The sequence below is a fragment of the Cephus cinctus genome, unplaced genomic scaffold, assembly GCF_000341935.2.
Source record: "Cephus cinctus unplaced genomic scaffold, Ccin1 Ccin1_scaffold0690, whole genome shotgun sequence".
Taxonomy (NCBI): Eukaryota; Metazoa; Arthropoda; class Insecta; order Hymenoptera; family Cephidae; genus Cephus; species Cephus cinctus.
The window spans coordinates 1837835-1859225 of record NW_014333313.1 but is presented as its reverse complement, the minus strand read 5'-3'; the positions used below and the strand labels follow the sequence as shown (position 1 = coordinate 1859225).

Here is a 21391-nt window from a genome sequence, read left to right as displayed (position 1 = left end):
AACTTTGGGATAGAGTCGTACGCTACGTACAGAAAAAGGACATATAATTCATGTAATACTTTAGATTCATGAAACTGTAAATATTGCTGACAAATCAATTTACCCATTTTCTGTATACGTAGATATGTACAGAGTAATAAATAGTAGGTACAGTGAAGCACAAGAATTGCATGTACCAAATGTTAACAGTGCAAAGCACATTATAAGCCACGAATGATAAGCAATGAGTGATTGAGAATAATAAGTTATGTTTACTGTAGAGAACTGACAAGAAAGTACTATCGTCTTGTAGAAGGAGACGCAATAATTCCTACGTACTTGTATTCTGTTGGAAATATCCTCCCACTTGTCGCAAACCTCCGCAACTTTTGGATAAAATGAGAAACGTTGGAGCTGGGTGACTTTTGGTTTTGTCTCTTTCATTTCACTCTGTATAGCCTGACAGCCAAAAAGCAGAGTAAAATCTCAATAAAGATTTTTCAAATAACTTATTATAATAATGAATAAATTTCGATCGTAAACCGCAATCTAAAAATTCAATGTTGTTACCTTGCATTCTTCAAAATGTTGCTCATTCAATTGGTCCATCGGAACAGCATCCAGCTTATTTAATTTCTCTTCGGTTTGCATCAACCACGCATTTATTTCATCGACATTAGGCTCATCCTAAGAAATTTAATAATTTTCATTAATATAGTGTAATATGAATTTATAATCATGTTTAGTTTGTATTTATTGTCCAGTAATTTACCTCTGACCCACTGCAGAGTCGCAATCTTCTTTCGGTATTTGCTAATCGAGTCATTACATCGGATATCCTTTCCTTCAGCTGCTCCAGATACATTGGATCACATAGTTTTGAAAACTCATCTTGAGAACGGAATAATTTATCTCTTACAACGTTCAAACGCGGAATGACTTCCATTAGAGTTTCCTGTCAATAAAATATTGCATAAACGTTTTTTAGAAGCATTTAAAAAGCAAGATATTAATGTCAAACAAATACGTACTGTTACGTATATCGCGTTCACTGGTAAATCAGGCATATTCTTCTGTGTATCCAATTCCTTATTTATACTGTCCACAGACATGTTAATATACGTCATGTGTTTATAAATGTCACGAGATAACTCCAATGCAGATTCCAAAGTAGATTTCGATTCTGTTATTTGCAGTCCGAGCTACAAGTGAAAAAAGATTTATTTATAGATACTTTTAATGTGAATAATTGTATTTGAAAATGTACATACTTTATTATACAATTCCTTGAGTGTGTCGATGCGTTTCGAAAACTTTTCTGGCTCGGGAACGTTCCTATCTTCAACCAACATTCTGCCAGTTACGATGATGCTCTCAATTTCACTTTTAATTTCACTCAGCGTCTGATAAAATCGCTATAACAGAAAGTTGGATCCGTGAGTATCATTCTAGTCCATTTGACTTATCGTACAATACTTATTATATTTACCAAACAATGTTTGAGTTGGCCTTCAATAGCCTCGGGATCCTCAGACGACAGTTCCAACAAACACGTAGCTTCCTCAATACCTCTAAGTTCTCTAAGGGCCCTGGACAGTCTGGGCTCAAGATTGGTAGGACAGCGGAAACGCTGGAACTTCCTTTGAACCTCATTAAACTTTTGTTCAATCAATGACGTTTGTTCCTGCAATCTAACAGCAGCTTCATTCTTCCCAGCAGCCTTGTAAGCTTCGACCTGAGCTGCCATTTCTTGAAGAGTACTCTGCTGGTTTTCCATCTCCTCCATTAATTTCTGCACGCAATTATTTATAAAAAATCTCAATGTTTGTGTAATACGATAAGACTTGTTATACCTTTGACGTTAAAAACGCTTTCATGCTATACAAGTAAACACTTGTCATTACCAAACATTGACATATAATGACAATATGCACACGAAAATTGTCAAAAAAATATGTTTCATGCTATAACAATGCATCATGCTGTCATATAAAAACACACTTATCCACGAGGTTCATGATTGTAGTCTATATATTTAATGTTGATGAGAATTTTGAAAAAAAAAATACCTATTATCTATTTGACTATCTTTAATTTCCGAATTGTCGATAGAGAAGGTACGATATAAGTAAAAGATAATAATCGTGACAGACCTGGTAGTCATGTGGCAAATCGTCAGCAGTGAGGTCGCAGTCAAGACGTGCAGTTAGTACGGAGTCTACTTGCGTTAAGGAATGTTGAAGAGCTAGTATGCGCCCTTCGGATTGTTGAGCTTGCTTCACTGATCCTTCCAACAGCTTCGCCCGTTCCCCGGCCTACTCAACAACACAACTCTATCTTTCTACCTCTGTCATATGCGCCGAAGCAACTCCACAATTCCCATAAAATATCTTTTTATTCTATGCATTTGGCTATAACGCCCAATCGCTAAAAGTTGCCCATGTGACAAATAATAAACAGCTTTATCTTAAAAACTTTAATAACTTTTGATATTGCTTGCAATAAATTATAATGACGATAACATAAATTTTCATGTGCGTAACTGATGCGATATAATCAAACGTGAATCATTCTTTTACTGACTGGATCGTTTACATGCAGTTATTCAATGGGAAGCCAATGGTTTGCTTACACAAGCGTAAGCGTTTCTTTAGATGATGATCCCCACATTCCAAGCATTGTGAGATATGTGTATCCGATGAAATGATGAGAATATTTTAATATTAGTAACGACTAGTAATCATGTGGTCAACTTATTTTTACCTTTTTATTTAAATTTTCCCACCGACTTGTTAAAGCCTCTACGTCTGTTTGAATGGATTGTGTCATTATGTCGTTTTCCACGAGTTGTTTACCAATTTCTTGGATTTTTGAGAATCGAGATTCTAGATGATTTCGCACGTAATTTTCTAGATCCTGAAATTGAATGTTATATGTGTTTTAGATAATAAGAAGAATTTTGTACAAATCGATGAGACTTGATAACTTACGTCCAGTTCCTCTGAAATTTCTTCAGCATCGGCTGCACTCTTCGTTGACTTTTTCAATCTTTTATCAAGCTTATCCAGCCAATCACTTTCCTGGGCAACTAAAGCTCGAAATTCTCCATATTCGTGACTCGCGTTCTGAAGCTGCCTGTATCGCTCATAAATACGATCCGTGACATCCGTCCATCTTGCATTCAAATAGGTAAATCGTCGTCCAAGTTCTTGTACGGAAGATCCCTCGGAGCTTAACAATTTATCATTCCCCATCTCATTGAGATTTCGAAACTCCTCCACGCGTTTATCGACCTTGTCTTTAAGTATCTGATAACGACCACGAACTTGAAACAGTTCCACGGAAGAAGTTATCTTAGACTCAGCTGGTATTTCCTTTTCCAAACCTGCCAGCCACTTTGTGAAGTCATCAATTCCATTAATGATCTACCGAGAAACAAGTAATGTATCAATAATTTGTATGACTCCAAAAAAATTATCTTTTACTATTTATAACAATACCTCGTCGTTCTTCCTGAGAGCGTTTTCGTATTTATCACCTTGAATTTTCGTACCATCAACAACTCCGTGCCATTTATGGGATATAGCCTCGAGTTTATCGTTCAAAATATTCGCGAACTTTGGCTCGGAGTTCTCGAGCAGTCTATTCGTGGATGTTTGCAAACTCTCAATCCGTGGCTTGGTCTTGTTTATTTCATTGGAAAGTTTGCGAATTTGCTCGAGCTTAAATTCCGTTGTCTTCACGTCGTTAACGAGAGCATCTTCAGATACTTCCTCAAGATATCTTGTAGATTCTTCTAACCAGTTTTCCAAGCTTTTGAGTTCGTCATTGAACTCTTTCAGAGAATCAATATCTAGGAGAAACAGTAACAAAAAGCATAAAATGAATAAATATTGTATAATTGTTTTTCTTGCTTTTACTGCTATTAGAACAATAATCAATGGATCATCACTAAATACCTTTTATTAATTTTTGTTGCCTCTCTTCAAGAATTATTGGAATGTCGCTCCATTTCGTATTTAGATCTTGCAATTCCTCTCTGAGTCTCTGCGCTTGAGGGTCAGTATTCATCTTTGCAATTAGTTCCTGACCTGTACTGTTAACGTAACTGAAGTTATCCTGATGTTCCTTTAAAGAATTTTGAAGTTGCTTAAACTTCCTGAGCTGTTCCTCCATTGTCTTCTCATCAGACATAATTGCATGCTCGGAGAGCAGAACGCCTTCTACGTTATTTATGAATGACACAAGAGCGGCCATTGTATCAATGTACTTTTTAGGTGGTGTTTTGTCAATAGCATTGTTTAATTCCGTGAGTCTATCCGAGAGCCTGTACAATATTTCGTTATGATGATTCACACAATATTTTAAATAAAAGATATTTTCTTATTGAGTTCACTCACTTTTTCAACAACTCATCCCAGCTAGAAATGAGTTTCTTTATATCAGCATCAACGGCACCACTGTCTTCTCCAGCAGCTGGATTTTCCATTAATTCCTGTCCTTTACTTATTAATTTCCTCATGCGATCTTCGTGGGAATTCATTGACTTCATCTTTACCTAAACCGAATAAACAGTCGTTAGCATCAAAAGTAATCATTTAACGAATTGAAAAACTTACTCTGAATATCTCTATTTGGGTATTCTTTTGATTTCCATCGAACCATTTCAAGTAACCATCTAGCATTAAACGCAAACTTGCTAGATCCGTGTGGAATTTTTTAAGGTTCATTAAGAAATCTATTCGTTCTTTAATCTCTTGAAGTCGGTTATTTCTGGCATTCCAGCAATGCATAAGATCGCGAACTTTCTGCTCCTCTTCTTCGGCCGATTCGTTTTCCTGCTTAATTTCATCAATCAATTGCTTTCCTAGTTGAAGAACTTTTTCGTATTCAGCTTTGTGCGATTCCACGTCGGCCAAACTATCCTCATAAACAACTTTTTTCTCCTCCACGCTCAGTTCATCGAAAACACCTTCGGATCGACCAATCTCTAAATCAATATAGTCTAGCCACTTATATAAATTAACTAATGCCGTATCGAATTCCTGTCTTGTCGTACTGGCAATGCGACGTTTCTTGGAGTCGCTATGCGGAGAGGTCTGAAAATGGAATATAATAAACAAATACCCAAGGAACACTAATCCAGTAACAAAAATATACGTAATTACAAAACAATATTTATATAATAGAAATATATATGAAATACTAACCGCAGCTGCAATTTCTTCCTTGTAGGCGATCCTGGTGACGGTCTCAGACATCCATTCGTTGCCGGTGACTCTCGTTTCAGTAAGAGGTTTCAAATCAAATTCGAATCCAGAACTCGATATCTGATGAACAGGACACGACGGCATATAAATTGATAATTCTTACCAATCTGAATGAGAATGATAATGTAATTAAGAATATGCCTTCTTACCCTCTGACTCTGTACTTCCATAATCTGACCAACAGCATCCCATTGATCTTGCAGATTCTCAATTTTCTCTAATATGCTTGCATACTCTGAGGAAGTGCCCTTATCCTCCAATTCCTGGATAGATCTCTGCAGTGTCGTTAACTTCTGATGATTAAAGTCCATTTCTATCTTAAGCTTCTGCAGCTTCTTTATTCGCTCAAGAACTTCGCCAATCTCGGAAGCGGGGTTCGCTTCCATTTGCTTTAAAGTAATTTCCGTCTCGTTGAGCCAGGTTACCAATTTCTTATAATCTTCCATTAAATCCTTCCACAGTGAGGCTAACGATTGGAGGCGTTGACCCCTCTCCTCCTTCCACTGGCAAATATGCGTCCAACGTTCGCCCAAGGCGGACAGCTGATCTTCCATCTGGGCATAAACAGCTTCGGAGTTCTCTTCGTCGACCACAACAACCATGTTCCGCAAACCATCCACAATGTGTTGCTGCTGCTCTATATCTTTCTCCAGTTCATTCAATTGATTCATCTGATCATCCAATCCTGATTGATTAAGCTCAACAGCTGCCATATGCGAAATTCTATCCTCAGTTTTCGTTAGCCACTGCCTAAGCGAGTCCAGCTGGCTCTGTTGCATCTCCATCAGAACCTTGGCAGATAACAAGATATCTCTACATCAAAGCGTGTTACGATGCCGTACAATCTGGACGCGTTTAATTAAATAAGATAACAAACTAGTACAGCATCAAGTGATATCTTATTTACCTCGTGTATTCGAGACTGTCTCTCCATGGCACGCATCCTAAGTCCTTCCCACCGAGAATTAAGCAAGGACATCTGAACACGAACTTCGTGCTCTTCATCCTTTTGCAAACCCCCCTCGGCAAGTAGTCGCGCCCCTTCCTCTAAGACAGCGCCAACTCCATCCTGATGCCGTGACAGTTCCATTAAAAAGGTTTCGTGCTCGTGAAATTGTTGCTTCAATGTATCCAAAGTAGCGCCAGGTTCCGGAGCGTGGTTTAATTTATCCTCCGCTTCCAAAAGCCATGTTAGTACGTCCTCCAGGGCAACTTGGTAACCACCAAGCTCCACTGAGACATTAGTGGCAAGACTCATAGGTCGCGAGCTCGGCATACCGAAATTTGCGAACGACAAAGAGCTCTAAGGCAGGAACAAAGTATGATTAGTAAGAAAATCATTGATCCTCAGACATTGTTCATTAACGCAAAGCCAAGACAAACGTCAATTCTACAATCTGTACCTCTACTCCAGGCGTCGTTACAGGACTGGAATCACTAGCTACGGAAAGAGCTATATCACCAACGTCATCTCCAGAATGCGGCAAGGATTGAAAGAGGCACATGACGTACATCATTATTGACTTCTTATCTGGCACCGACGTATTAACATCTGCCAAATACATAACGAAATGAAGAACAATCTATGTTGATTAATAAAAAGCATAAGTTGACTGCTATGTACAATTGATCCAAACTATTAATTACCCTCTGGATCGAGAAGTCTCTCGATATTAAGATGTTCCTGGGCAAGACGGAAAGCATGATCGAGCCTAGCGTTAGGATGTTTACGAGCGACGTTGTTGAAGTCAAACAGGTGCGGTTTCCATCTGTGAAGAAGAGCGTTGAAGGCTAACCCATCAGACCACGACGTGGTGAAGTTCTTAATATCAACACCGGGATAATTCTGAAACAAATGAATCATTATGTAAAAAGTAATGACAAAGGATACGATTTCGTTAATTTTTACATGAAAATTTCACACTGCACGTTATTACCTGAGAATTTTGACGACACCAGGCTAGAAGGGTTTTTTCCAAATTTGTCTGTTGCAATTCCGTCATCAGGTCCTTCAGATGGTAATGAACCTATACACAAGTAATTCGTTACTCTATTTTCATCGATTATAATGAATCTCGATGAATGCGGCATTGCAACAAGACTCCAAGGTCTGTTTGATACTTTATAGTGTCTTTAGTATGAAAACAGAATTGTAATAAGTAGATGATACATCCATTTAGCAATGGACATCTATGATACAAGTATTATTTATACCCAACGTCACTTACGTAATATAAAAAATACAAAGTAAATACGAATTAACCAAATGACAATAGTGTTATCCATTTTTTTTTATCTACTGTATGCAATTAAATGCTTACGAATTTCCCAAGGTAATTGCACTTTGGTTCGTTCAATTATCGCCGCTTGATGGGTACAATTTTCAAACGATCGGTGTAACTATTGTCTTCGAGCTTTTCAAGGAATCTCCAATAATTTTTCAATACCGGACTGGGCAGTAGGGGTTTACATGACGCAATGTCTTCTCTTCCAATACGAAACTTTATACGTGGACGTAGTATCACGTGGAATTGATCGAGCGCTTCGATCGTAGGGGTGATAAAGCAAGTAATTTTTTTCTTATTTTCGCTGACCTATTTTTTCGAAATACGATCAATAATCTCGATACGACGTTCACTCATTTTTTTTCCTCACACGAATCACGTCAAATTAGACTATCGAAGCTCACCTGCCAATGAAGAATAATGCTCCAGACCAGACCCAACGTTAATTTCGGATTGCCGTCGACGATATCGTTGCTGCTGATATTGACGAGTTTCACCTGAAAGTAAATTAACAATTTATTCATTAAGTCTTTCACAGTTCCTCCCTAGACATTAGAATTCCAGACGGAAAATCGTTAAAGCGTTTATCACTTACGTTGTTCTGTTCGAGAATTTGCAATGCCTTGTTAACGTTATTCAAATGATGAACTCGCATCCGACCGCGTTCCCTTTTCTGCAATATCAAACAGTAATTCCAGCATGAGACGAGACGAGTCAAGAATGGCTAACAGTTACGTTAAAAAATAAAAAGTAGAAAAATAAAACGTAAACAAAGGTGCACTATGCACATGGCATTTCTACGCCTCTCTTCCATCGATTATCGTCATGTTTATGCAGAATTTTCAACAAACAGCATGCACCTGAACGGAATACACTATAAGGGAGAACAGTGGCTGGTATGAAAATCACGAAAAAAAAAAGAAAAAAAAAATATCTCAAGAAAGAACAACCCTCATAAATCATTTAAGGTACCATCCCCTAATAGCGATGGTAGCTGCAGCTCGTCCGATACTCCGTCATTTATAATTCCAATGACGACTAATTGACGTTGACTGCACGTAAGCAACAGCATCGACGGCACCCAAGCTACAGGGTTATTCGCAACAACTGATTACGTCACGTGTCTCCCATCTTCAGCATCACGAAGAGTGTGAAGAATCGCTCGAATTCCAAGATCATCGTTAAGAATTCCATACGCAATCAGCGTCAGGAGCCGCGAAGACTATGAATACAGTTGACGTTCAGGAGCAAACAGACAGTCATCGCCAGAAGCGTTTAAATCGGTGTTCGCGTCATTTAAAATCAGCCATTACTTCATTTCCAAATGGAGCTCAGTTATAATCGTAGCTATAGAACAAATGCAGAGTCATTCAAATTCGACTCAAAGATGCATATATACATACGCCTACGTTTCCTCTAGACAGTAAGTCATTTATAATTACACGCGATACAGCATGGCGATTCGTATTGCACCATGTAACCATGACAGTCGTCTTTCTAGAAAGCCATATAGTACTTTCGTTTAACGATGCAGCCAATTGCTGAGAAATTAAAATAATAATAATATATGGAGATACTATAACGTATACTCACGTATGCTTTAGAAGTGAGGACTTCCAGTAGCGAGAGAAGACGGTTTCCATCTCTCAGATCGACAAAGAGATCTGCGATTGGTTCGTGATGATTCTGCGAAATATAAAGCCAAGAATTTTTATATCAGTATGTATATATATATGTATATACATGCACGCTAGAATAATTACCACTGCGAGTGAAGGAGTCGGTTAAAATTACGTTACTGGAATCCGGTAACGGGGGCGAACAACATAGACTGCATGACTAACAAGTTTTTACGTCCTACACGGCTAAAATTCTTTCGAAAAGTCAAATCAGACGCACGTGTGCACGAGAGATAGGGGGTTAAATGTCCTCAGGTACGCCGTACAGTACTTTACACACGAGTCGCAAATTCCGCACATTTTACGAATCGATTGGCTAACGAAAGGAACGTGACCTGTGAATTAAAAGCCACCAAGATTCTTGCGGCGAAGCAACAATTAAAGTCGTCGGGACAATGACTGTATGTATATAGGTATATCAATAAGTCTCTTGTGGGAATTTAGCGAAAATTCTCGGACGCACGGGACACGAAGATTGTAAGAATAGAAAGTATAGTATGTTCGCGGTAGCGAGAAGATTTCACGAAATTCTGTATGATCTTAGCGAATATATCGAAAAATTACTCGAAAAAGTCGTTAATTACGCTAATTAATTAATCAATGTAGTAACGCGAGTTGAAACGTCGAACGAGACCTCCAATTTGAATACGGCGTCAATTAGTAAGCAGGTATCGCGGTTACTTTACCTTGAGTAGCTGGGAGTTTATCCATTTGGCGAAAGTTTTCTTCTGCACATCTTCCCGTTCGTCTGAAAATGTTAAATTAATGAGAAATACGTGGCCAAACTGATATCAATGATTAATGGGGTTCAATTCATAGACTGAATGGAGAATATGATCATTGATTATTCAAGTGTTCCATTATCGTCTCGGGTGCATCGTACGATAATGGATCAACGAATTCTTCGTTATTTACATTCCATTTGTATGCACCTAAGCAAACGTCAATTATATCTACCGGTGCATCTCGCCAATGGTTGTCTAATATTTTTGCACGTAAAGCATCTGAAAATTATACCATAAGAACCGACGTACTGTGTAAGAAAAATATATTTTTTAACATCTTTTCGTGCCATTCGATATTACGTTTTTTTTTCAACCAGAAACGTAAAGACAAAAGTTGGGTAACGAATTTTTCCATAAATTAAAAATTATGTAATTTTACTTTGGAAAACAAGTTAAACAAGCTTTCCCCCAGAATGCTCGTTAAGAATTTCCCGTCTATTTTCTTATGCGATATCGTCGGTCAACAATCTAACTAACTCATATATTCCCACGCGAAACTCCCTGTGTCAGTACAAACACAGCACTTTGGAGCAAACTGCATCTTGTACACGTGTGGTTTACCTTCCGAATTTGATCGCATCGCTACCATTCCAAAAGTGCTTTTCGAGTAGAGGCGAAGTAACTGGAATTAATTTGATCGAGTAAAATCCAAAATTTAGATAAAGCGTTATCAAAAACGTATACAGAAGTGTCAATTTCAAAGTGCAGACGTCACACGTGAAATCACGCCAAATCCAGACAGATGAATATCGAAATTTCAAAAATCGCCCCTATTCACGTTATTCGAAAAAAAAAAAAAAAAGAAATACCGTTTCAACTATAGATTCAAAATAAAATCATCCCTCCGTTCCGGACAGTTTACCTAGAAACGCGTGCGGAAGGTCTCCCGCGAGGAAAGTACATAAACCGTAAGGTTACTACCTCGATATCGTGGTACGTTAACTCCGAATCTAGTGTAAGTAGCTTAATACTAGAAAGAATAAAAGAAAACCTATTCTCCATACCGACTAACCTATAAAGTCCCAATTGGTAACTCCAGCTGTGTAACAGTCGAGTACACGAGCCTCGTTCGTGCGATTGAATAAATGCAAACTCCGTAACGAAAGAAAGAATAATTATCGTTAATTATCGACGTGACAGCATCAGTCTCGTCCAGCGCGTTAACACTCGTTGACCCCCATATATCTCGCTCGACTAGGAAACTCACGAAATTTAGGTCGACCGGTACACGAGCTACGAGTCAAAACTGTGTTGGTACTGAAAAGGTTTGTCTCTTTGAAGTTTGATACGTAACGCACATAGCGGCAAAGATTCTTTCCTAGGATGATGAAACGGAACGGGGAGAGCCTCAGGTGCAGAAATGCACTGAGAAATGCAGCAGGTACGGTCACTGTAGGAATGAATGAACGAACACGAACGAGAGAAGCATGTAAGAGCTTAGCGAGAAGGGGAGAGAGAGAGAGAGAGAGAGAGAGAGGATAGAGAAATGATAGAACAAACCGACGGACTTCTCCTACATTCTGATCGTAAATGGGGATCACGTACTCGAAGTAAAGTAAGCCGTAAGATCAGTACGGTGCATCCGTTGCTACCGTCTGGCTACGCCTGCAGAAACGACCGAGAACGTCTTGACGCTGAAACCGAAGCAATGGCCAGGTAAATATACTACGTGAAACCATGCAATCCCCAATATGGTCTTCAACTGGTTTCTTGCTGGTAATTTCTTTGCATCTCGACGTGTCGTCTCCGTTCGGTACGTATAAACGGAGACGCAATCATTGTCGGGTCAAAGGAATCAGGATTGATCCAAGTGAAGCAAAGCTATGATTATGTCAAAAATAAATAAAAATATCGTAAAGGATGAAAACGACGGTTGGATAGATCTGTAAGAATTTTGAGAAAATAGAAATTGAACCCAAATATCACCATAATGAAAATGAAGCCGGTTGATTTTAATAACTCTCAAGTGGAACAAGAGGTGGACCACGAAGGATGTACCACATCCTCGACGTCCGGCTCTTAAGGAAGAGTTGCTAAAGAAGGAAGTCCAAGGAATACCATCTTCGAATCGAGTATCTCGAGTACTGCCTCTCACGACCCTCTCCGACAAGTGGTACCAGGATGACGGATGTAACCAAGAGTGAAATTGATGAGTATAAGATAGTTCCTTGTGAACAAAAAAAAAATATGCAGCATCGCCTGGAACCAATGCCAGAAGATCAAGTGTCAATCTATCTGGTCTTAGAGGATGGTCCAAAAAAAAAAGAATAGTCGCCAAGGCCATAGGAAAATACGAGTACCCTTGGCGAGTAGCAAGGCGTGACCTATAATAATAAACCGTATCTCGTGTCCGTAGCGAAGTGGTCGCCAACCGGTATTCACGTAACCATATGTAATGCACGACGAAAAATCGTCACGACCGCCATTAACCACAAGCCGAAAGATTTTTCAATCCTTTTAGAAATTCTCGTTGGAAAAAACTGACAAGGCAGGAAAGAGTGTTACCCGCCATTTATATTATAAGACAGAATAAATCCTCATTCCACCTAAGAGTCGCATCTTCAAAGCGATTCACGTCGCAACTGTCACAGTTTATGCTTTTCTGCGAAACCGTAATACCCAAGACGGCCACGTTCAGCGAACCAACGGGAACGAGAGAGCCAATGGAAGGAAGAAGAAAAAAAAAATTGTCAAAAATGTGAAAACCACCGAAACGGTTGTTCCAAGTTTCTCCTGATAAGTAAAAGCACGCATAACGATGCCATGACGTATGGCGAAGACGGCCAAAGCTGTTCAGCTGGCATTTGGCTAAGTTTAGATGTAATTCACGAGAACATTTCGTAATTATCTTGAGCCCTCCGACAGTAGTAACGCGGTTACGACATACGGTTCGTTCAACCCTTTTCCTTTTGAATGACGTAGACTCTTATGGACACGCATGGACAAACGGACCGGTTACTCGGTAATTGCTCGAATAAGTGAACCGACAATGGAATGGCAGACGAGTGCAAGACTCTCCGTTATGTCACGGCGTGTGTGCGGTGCCGCTACTAGTTTCTGTTGGTATTACGCGTAGCACGCGGGTCAATCAGCGTAATGGAGCAGGACTGCATAAGTAAGAAGACTGTGATGCGCCTAATATGTCTGGTATGGTTAACATGGCTGATACTTTTGATAAGGTCGAACGAGACCGAATGCGTGTAAATTCACATGAAGCGTCAGCGTGGCGACGGCTGGACTCCATTTTAGTAAACAGTTTAACTGCAGACTCCTTTTTTATATCTGTTGGCCGACGTGTAGTTTCCTTTGCTTACGTTCAAGCTGCATAGCAGTCTCGTGCCAACAGACTGCGACTGTCTGGTAACAACAACGAGAATGGTAGTTTTCGTTGACCCAGCTGGCAAAAGGCAATTTTTGGGTACGAAACGAATGTAATTTTTTTTGTTTCGAACGTTCGAAGCTCTCGATAAAAAAAATCGTTTAGACTCTATTGGATTTGGTTATTTTTATCTTTAGATATTTGCAATCGGAAAGTTTATCTTTACGTGGGAAGCTCGTTTATATCTTGGTCGACGGATGTAAATCAGTCTGGCTCTTTGAATTTCATACAGCGTTCGGCGTCCACGGGATTATTAAATATCCGTGAATTTAACCGATGATTCTTTTTTGTAGCTACGGGCCCGTGTGATCGACAGTAGTTTCGTTGATGGAAACTATAGAAAAATATTTTTTTGCAATTTCTCTCGCATTGATTTTTAGAATCGTCCGAGACAAATTGACGCGAGAAGAAATAAGAAATGCTTGAAAATATAACGGGATATGTTTCGGACCGTTTGAAAAATACAAAAGGTCCGAAATTCGATCATACGATGTTTTTCGAGAAATTTGAAAAATTTGCTAATTCCGCGAAATTATTTATCCACGTCATCGCGCCAAGCATAAAGGATTGAATACAATCAATTGAACTAATACTATCGGCAGATCAGTGACGTAAGCATCGCATCTTCACAGCGTGTTCAATCAATCGCACGGAATTACCACTATGAGGGTTCAGCGAGCATATCGACGATAGATGCGGGATTTATATTGAATAAATCGAAGGCATCCTAGCGTGTCTAATTACACTCGAATGCTATCACGATTGCAAAACACCCGCGTAACAATTAATATCAATACCAGCAAGAGAGGCGCAGAGACAGCAGCCATGAAAATCGAAAAGACAAACGACCCTCCCTTATACGAGCCATGCGGCTAAAGTAACGTAATTCCATTTCCGACAATGACTGCTTGATAAACAACTCACGTGTCACTACTATAAGAACAATAATCGCTATACCACTGTCCGGTACACCTCATACGCATTAGACACGTGAGAAGCAACGCCCCGAACGGTCACAATCTTAGACGGTCGTTCGCGTCCAGCTATTGGCACCCCCTCTGCATTTTGCATTAATTAACTTTGGCTAATTAGCTCATTTGCAAGTACGTACGACACGTGCCACCCGCCACGTAGACAAAACTAATCTAGGTTAATGTCAGCCAAATCAAATGGAGACGTTGGCAGCATCGCTTCCGTAAGGACTGAAAGTCGCTGCAACCCCTCTGCGTGTAATCAGTGTATTCATAAGGGTAGAAGAATTGTTCTCGGCTAGCATTAGAATACTCGTCGTCCCGGATTCCCTTGCAGTAAACGCTGACCGCGCGAAGTTGGCTGCCGATGCTCAGACGCGTTTACAAAGGCAGGAAGCGATCCCAGATAATATTCAAAGAACTCTCGAAATCGCGCGAGACATTTGCATCGAATACGCGCGACCGGCGAAGACACAACACCCGGGAACCGTGTCGTAGCTCTGGCATTAACGGTGAAATTATGTGAAAGGTGAAAAGAGAATTGCATAGTACAAGGTACTTTATGGAGATCGAACAGAGACGCGATGTGAATATACAGACGAGTATTTAGTCGGGTGTTTGATTTAAGGGCACGATTAACTACCGTGCGCCGCGCGCGGCAATTTTGGGAACCATGACATCGGGCAACGGGTTTAAAATTGGAATGTCTGGCCAATGGGAGAGGCGGGTAGAAAATTTTGGAAATTCACATTAAAAAAATATTTTGTTATTGTGATGCATCTACCACGTGATATAGGTAACGTCGGGAATAGAGTTCGAGAAAAATGTATTGAACGTTTGGTTTTTGAAGAAATTTTTAAATCGCGAATAGCATACGAGCCACGTGTGGAATATTGAATAAACAAAAATGGCACAATAAATTGAAACAAAATCTCGTTCATCAAGGTTTTAACGCAATCTCTGTCTCGCTCGAAGAATATTATTCTTTTTTTTCAATCCCACGAAACACTTTCTTCCTTTCGAGAATATTTTCTGGAAGAACTCTCGTTGCCTCTCAAGGCAGATTCGAGGCAAAAAAATAATTCTCCCATTGAGTGAAGGAATTTCCAGAAAAACGTCTACTATACGAGTTTCTGCTATGTATGTTGGTACATACGAATTTACGTGTATGCCTGACGTCTATGCGTGTCCGTAAACTGGATAACCGTGTCGAAACGTAAAATTCCAATCCTGACAAGGATAGTAATGGCGCGAAATTTCAAACATATTTTCCAACGCGCGGTTACACAAAACACATCGCTTTCGTATAACGTACGAGAGAAGGCCATGAAAGATAAAAACGAGATCAAGTAGTTAAAAGTTACGTTACGCATGATCGACGCGATTGACGTTCTAAAAATCCTTCCGAACTACCCAAGAATAGTTGCCATCCATGAAGAACGTTCATTTATTCGTGTTATCTGTTATTGCAGTTTGCACCACGTAAAAGTGGTATTTGCTCACGTTTCACATAGTAAAAGGAACTTAGCCAGCCTTAATACCTCAACCATAATAAAGACAATTAATGGTATTTGTGGGAACGGTGGAGCAAACGCTAAACCTCAAAATTCTCTATCGATACAAAGCCAATACGAATACGGTGACTTGATATATTGGCGGAACCTATGGCGGCATTGCCTAAGCGTGTCCCCCCTACGTGGAAATTGAATCGCACTCGAAATTGGTTTGGCAATTTAATTAGATCCTTGAAATCCAGTAAATTCGCATGTGCGATAGCACGGTTGCAATGTGTTCGCGATTTAACTGATCTCCAGCACAAAGCAACGTGCCAAAGTGCTGAGATAACACATGCAACGAGTTCACGATTCAAGCGATCTTTCCGTTTGGCGGACGTGGGATAAAGTGTCTCCTGTGACGGTCGCAAGAATCGGGACCGTCTTGTCTAGCCGCCCTAAGGTTGACAAGCAAGAGAAAGAAGGCTGGAAAAATGTGTTCGTAAAGCCACTCCTTTAACGACGTCCATTCTACAGATTCCTAAGAACCTTAGAAGAACTTGGAAACTATTCGGCGATCTGGGTGTGGAAGGATCACATACTCTTTCAAGGGAAAGACAGATACCTACTGTACCCTGCCTATAAGCTGCGTGTCTTGAAACTCGTCATCGCTTTCCTGGCATTGTTATCCTGGACATTTCGTCACGCAATCCTGTGCACGATGCTTATCGATTTTCTCAATTTTGGCAAAAGCGCCGCGATAGAGTCGATGCGTAAAAAAAAAAAAACTATTCCAGATGCCGGAATAGTATAATCGATACCAGTCATATATGATAAGGGAGAGAAATAAATTGTTCAAAAAAAGAATTTCCAAAATTTATGTCTTACGTACATGACGAGACTCCTATAAAGTGGAAATATCTGGGGCACGGGTGTATTCCACGAAGAGGGAACATTCTCTCGGGAGTATAATTTATCTCGAATATTCAGGGACGCTGAATTTACTGCCGATACTAACAATTTATTATTTCCAAGCCCTGAAACCCCCCTCCCACCAGCGATTCCACACTAGAACGAACACATATGTTCTGTTGGTAGACTCCTTACCAAACGGAGAAACATTTTTCGATTTCCATGTATCTATGTATGTCTACTCTGCTTCCTTCGTCGTTATGACCCTACGACTTTACAACGAGATACCATTACCATGATAAAGATACTCTTATGCGTTCCTACCCAAAACCATCTGAGAGCACAAAAATTATGTGGCCCTAGGCCTTACCCATGGGATCTCCATGCGAGCCCGCTTGGACTACACAAGTATTCAATTCAAGCGCAGAAGCGTGTTTCCGTCCGAGAGTAGGTGTGACGTGGTTGTTGACCTGATGGCATAGGACGAAACTTCACCAAAGGCATTGTTAATAGCAGTGGCGATGTATAAGTAATTTAAAAAAAAAAGAAAACGGAAGTACTGGGTGTGCCGTAAACAAATACCAAGTTACAATTAATAACAGAATTATTGTTCATGTATGCTAAATACCTGCTTTATTAGTCACCCTCTATCTTTACCCCGATAACGCGCGGTAACCGTAACTCCTCCCAGTCGCAAACTTACCTACGGTATACGATTTACGTAGAGCATGAGCAAATAGCTGAGAGATAAGATAAGCTGGACACCAAACAAAGATAACCTCATTGCCTACCATTCATGATATTCTGATAACTCTTAGGTAATTCGTAAGGTGTCTATGTCAGTTGCCAGTCGACGTGTTCCAATAATCGTGTTACTTTAGTCGAATTCGAAGACTGTTCTATGTAGTAAAATAATGGTTCAAGAGTAATACGCAATTCGAATAATCTACACTCTTTGTATACACACAATGGCACTCCATTATTCGTATATTGACATCATCGAGCACGCAGCACGTATCAAGCAAATTTGTATTTCGAGAAGGAAGGCGATTTAAACGACAAATAAACTTGCTTCGCGCTGACGAACGGTATTTATTTGTCAAGTCGTGCACACGTGTACAGTACCCAGGAACGAGAAGACAACTGTGTTTATAGCCAGTTTAAATGGGATAAAGACAAAGCCTCTCCCTACGAAAACCGGTTGTTATCGGCCGGTAACGTTGTACCCCACGCAAAGTTTCGAATTCCGTGATACATCCTCCCAGCGACCAATGTCCGTCGAATGACAGTCAACGTAAATTTATACATCATCGAACTGATTCTTCGTTTCCTCGGAGGAAACATAATTGTTACACCGTCACGTTGCAAAGTCCATGTCAGAATTCTGTTTCAAGATTAAAGCAAGAATCTAAGCAATCACCTGACAGCTGCCAATTCTTGTCCATATATCAATATGTAAACGAAAAGCCAGATCATGGATGACCTGATAAATTCCAAGAGATATGATCAGACGCAGATAAATCTTTACGGTGTCACGTGCCACATGACAATTATTCACATAATAACACCGCAAAGCGTCCTACCTATATAGACGACTTCCATCTTGGAACGTCGAGACGCAGCAGCGGAACGTCGACGTAATATCCAAGGATACCCGATGAAATAATTCACATTGGTTCCGATTACAGACGACCGGCATACGATTTTATTAAGAGACACAGAAACTCTGCCACTGTCAGCATAGATATAGCTTTAAAATAATAGCTCGTCACCCGAAAGAAACTTAGGTTAGAATCACGCTCTCTAACATATTCACAATGGCACCTCACAACCGCTCCCAGGACACACTTGTTGATTTGCACTGTCAAGAATTTTCACTGACGCTCGTTACCGGTTGCTACACGTTATCCGTTTCACTAGCTGCACTCTGCCTATTATTTTTTTGACTCTGTACTATCCAACGAACGTTAAAACTTCCCTCTCACAGATCACCCAAGGTCACACGACATCCCGATACGCCACTGAAGAACTTACGACGTCACAAGCTAAAAGAATGATCGTTTTGAAAACACAAGAATAAAAGACGATGTAACCACGAGCAAGAACAACGCGTATCGAACGACTGGCGAGTCTCGAACGCCGGCTAACCGAGCATCGAACGAACTGGCAACGGCGTACGCGTAAGGCCCAGAGTCCCCCACTCCTATTCTTCATGTTGCCCGGCGCTCCGTCAGTCGTTCCCCCCCACTCTCGTTATACGTTATTCTCACTCTGTCACTATTGGCCACTATTCTCATCTCTCTGATGTGAGTTAGTGGCTGAGTTCATCTCATGTTCGGTCTATGCCGCGGTGAGGGCCCTAAGTCAGGATACATTCTTATATGGGCCCAATACAGGTACCCACGCAATATATGGCGTGCTATGGGAACTACAAATGTCTACGAATTAATGTATAATCAAGGTATCCATCGCTTAATCGGACATACGTAATCGGGTATGTCTGTCCTATGGCGGTTGGTATCTGCTTCGAGGTCATTGTGTTTTTTCGTGACTACCAGAGCGCAAGTATTATACAGTTTGCGACGAATAAAGATCACAGAAGGATAACTGCTTTATGGATCGTGGGACCTACTTAGTTAACGGTTGATCGAGGAGAGATTGAAATTTCCTGACTTGCGATAATTTAAAAAGAAGCACTATAGACCTAGGTATGGATCGGGCTGAATTATACATGGCAATGTCTCCAGAGAACGTTTGAGACAAAGTGAAATTGAAATATTTAACAAAGGTATGTATGTACATAGATACCGCTGGTTGATATTCTATTATCAGGAGCGAATGTTATTATTACTTAATTACGAATTCGATTAATTTTTATATCTACGCAAGAGTTGCTGCATTAGTTCCAGAACGTGGGGTTACACTTTTATGGCTTTACAACAATAACACCAATATGTGTTTGTTCTCAAGCCTAGAGCTGTCTCGTCCGTCTGCACTATTGGGCCTTGAAGAGTTGAGGATACGTGTCTGGTGAAATGGGCACGTAAGGCCCCACTCTAGAAAAGTGAGAGGTGGGGCAAGAGGACCGTAAGGCCCATGAAGTAACAGGTAACCAGGAGAACAGAAATCGAAGCTGGTATCCTTTCTACCTCAACAGGAATGTAGACTCCTGGGCCTTTTCGAGATAGCGGGTGTCCCAAAAATTGATGGTTTGCACTTTTAACGACTTTCTTTCAAATAGAACAACGTGCAAAAATATTCAACTCGGATAAAAATTAATTATTTAAAATGAATCACGTTGATAGGTAAACCCGTATTTTCCCAAAAATACACAAACATACATTTTACCATAGAAAACTAACCAACTATTCTAATTATAGGTATGTGCGAATATCAACAAAGTTCTGTACGCCAAAAACAAAGCTGTAAATTTTGAAATATCGTGGTAAACATTTGTAATTGTTGCGCCCAGGGCACGTCTAATCCGTGACTTATGACCCTACGTTAAACCTCAATATACTACACGTTAAGCAGCTTTCCATGGAAATCCTGTCAGATGTATTTCGTAAAAGTTTCCTCATTACATACTCTACACGTACCACACACTCTACGTACAGTGATCTATGTTTCATCCAGCATATACATACATTCACTGTTCAATCTCCGTGGAGTAAAAGGAAACTTGGGAGTTTCATAAGCAAGAATAAAATAAAGGAATCTCCCAATAGATTTCCGCTACCAAATGGCTAACTCCTTTGTGGAAAATAATTTTTCAATGAAAATCATCATACATCTTTAAGATAGAAATCGAGTTATAATCTATAAAGCTACTCAGTATCCATCTATAATCCCACAGTGTCTCGCTATTTTCTAAGTGCAATTGAAATCTGAAAACTCATGAATATCCAATATCCCATCTATATTATTACCGACTGCAGTAAGATCGTCTATGGACAAGCTGCAAAAAGGTTATGCCCGACGGATATTAAAACCAGTTATCGGCGACAGGTTTTTACAAAATCTGCAGTTAAACTGCAAATGACGTTTCATCACGGTGAATCAAAAGTCAAAGATGCATCGACGTCATTACCTTCTTACGTATACATATATAAAACCTCAATCCTCTATACAGGTATACCCAGACATTTTTCAATAACATCAATCTATATTTTCCAACTCATTAACGTTGTTACATCATTAAGCAGCGTGCTCGTTGTAAGGGGGATAAATTTTACGTATAATCGGAAAATATTGCACGGCACAGATGACAAGATTACAAACGCCCGGCTTTAATGAGAGTTGATGCACTTTATATTGGTATTAATATATTCCCACAATGCACTCTTGTTAAGAATACAGTCAGTGTCAACAACCGAGTAATATCATCAACGCGTAGTTCTACGTACACGTGTATCGATCTAAACGATCTAGTGACGTCGATCTTACAAGATTCGAACAAGTAACGCCCATTAAGCAATCAACAATTGACGTAATAATTGATACAACTATATGAATTATCTAATTAAAAATACGTAGCCTTACGTCTCCAACTCGCTGTAACAATACTCAGGGCCTGTTCAAAGTTTAATCTGACACCAAACATATTATAAAAAAAAAAAAAAAAAAAAAAAAAAAAAA

The 21391-nt window shown here is 39.8% G+C and overlaps 1 protein-coding gene across 23 annotated transcripts in view; it reads right to left on the bottom strand.

Annotated features, from left to right (window-relative positions):
• The window catches only part of LOC107269770 (dystrophin, isoforms A/C/F/G/H), a 261027-nt gene that overhangs the window by 234693 nt on the left and 4943 nt on the right, over nucleotides 1-21391 (bottom strand). For 13 of the 23 annotated variants that reach the window (XM_025087112.1, XM_025087133.1, XM_025087113.1 and 10 more), the window contains 23 exons: nucleotides 9900-9961; nucleotides 9128-9220; nucleotides 8130-8207; nucleotides 7939-8031; nucleotides 7187-7276; nucleotides 6897-7095; nucleotides 6653-6801; nucleotides 6157-6552; nucleotides 5399-6040; nucleotides 5190-5309; nucleotides 4599-5078; nucleotides 4380-4537; nucleotides 3939-4306; nucleotides 3480-3832; nucleotides 2970-3404; nucleotides 2743-2895; nucleotides 2133-2294; nucleotides 1469-1771; nucleotides 1251-1394; nucleotides 1011-1181; nucleotides 752-934; nucleotides 550-666; nucleotides 319-438 (listed from right to left, as the gene is read on the bottom strand). In XM_025087112.1, coding sequence (XP_024942880.1) covers nucleotides 319-438; nucleotides 550-666; nucleotides 752-934; nucleotides 1011-1181; nucleotides 1251-1394; nucleotides 1469-1771; nucleotides 2133-2294; nucleotides 2743-2895; nucleotides 2970-3404; nucleotides 3480-3832; nucleotides 3939-4306; nucleotides 4380-4537; nucleotides 4599-5078; nucleotides 5190-5309; nucleotides 5399-6040; nucleotides 6157-6552; nucleotides 6653-6801; nucleotides 6897-7095; nucleotides 7187-7276; nucleotides 7939-8031; nucleotides 8130-8207; nucleotides 9128-9220; nucleotides 9900-9961 — 5069 coding nt within the window. Of the gene's footprint in view, nucleotides 1-318; nucleotides 439-549; nucleotides 667-751; nucleotides 935-1010; nucleotides 1182-1250; nucleotides 1395-1468; nucleotides 1772-2132; nucleotides 2295-2742; nucleotides 2896-2969; nucleotides 3405-3479; nucleotides 3833-3938; nucleotides 4307-4379; nucleotides 4538-4598; nucleotides 5079-5189; nucleotides 5310-5398; nucleotides 6041-6156; nucleotides 6553-6652; nucleotides 6802-6896; nucleotides 7096-7186; nucleotides 7277-7570; nucleotides 7676-7938; nucleotides 8032-8129; nucleotides 8208-9127; nucleotides 9221-9899; nucleotides 9962-10559; nucleotides 10709-17123; nucleotides 17143-18336; nucleotides 18919-20851; nucleotides 20928-21295; nucleotides 21367-21391 lie in introns of those variants that run through there. The other 10 variants (XM_025087116.1, XM_025087117.1, XM_025087122.1 and 7 more) reach the window with 10 other exon arrangements.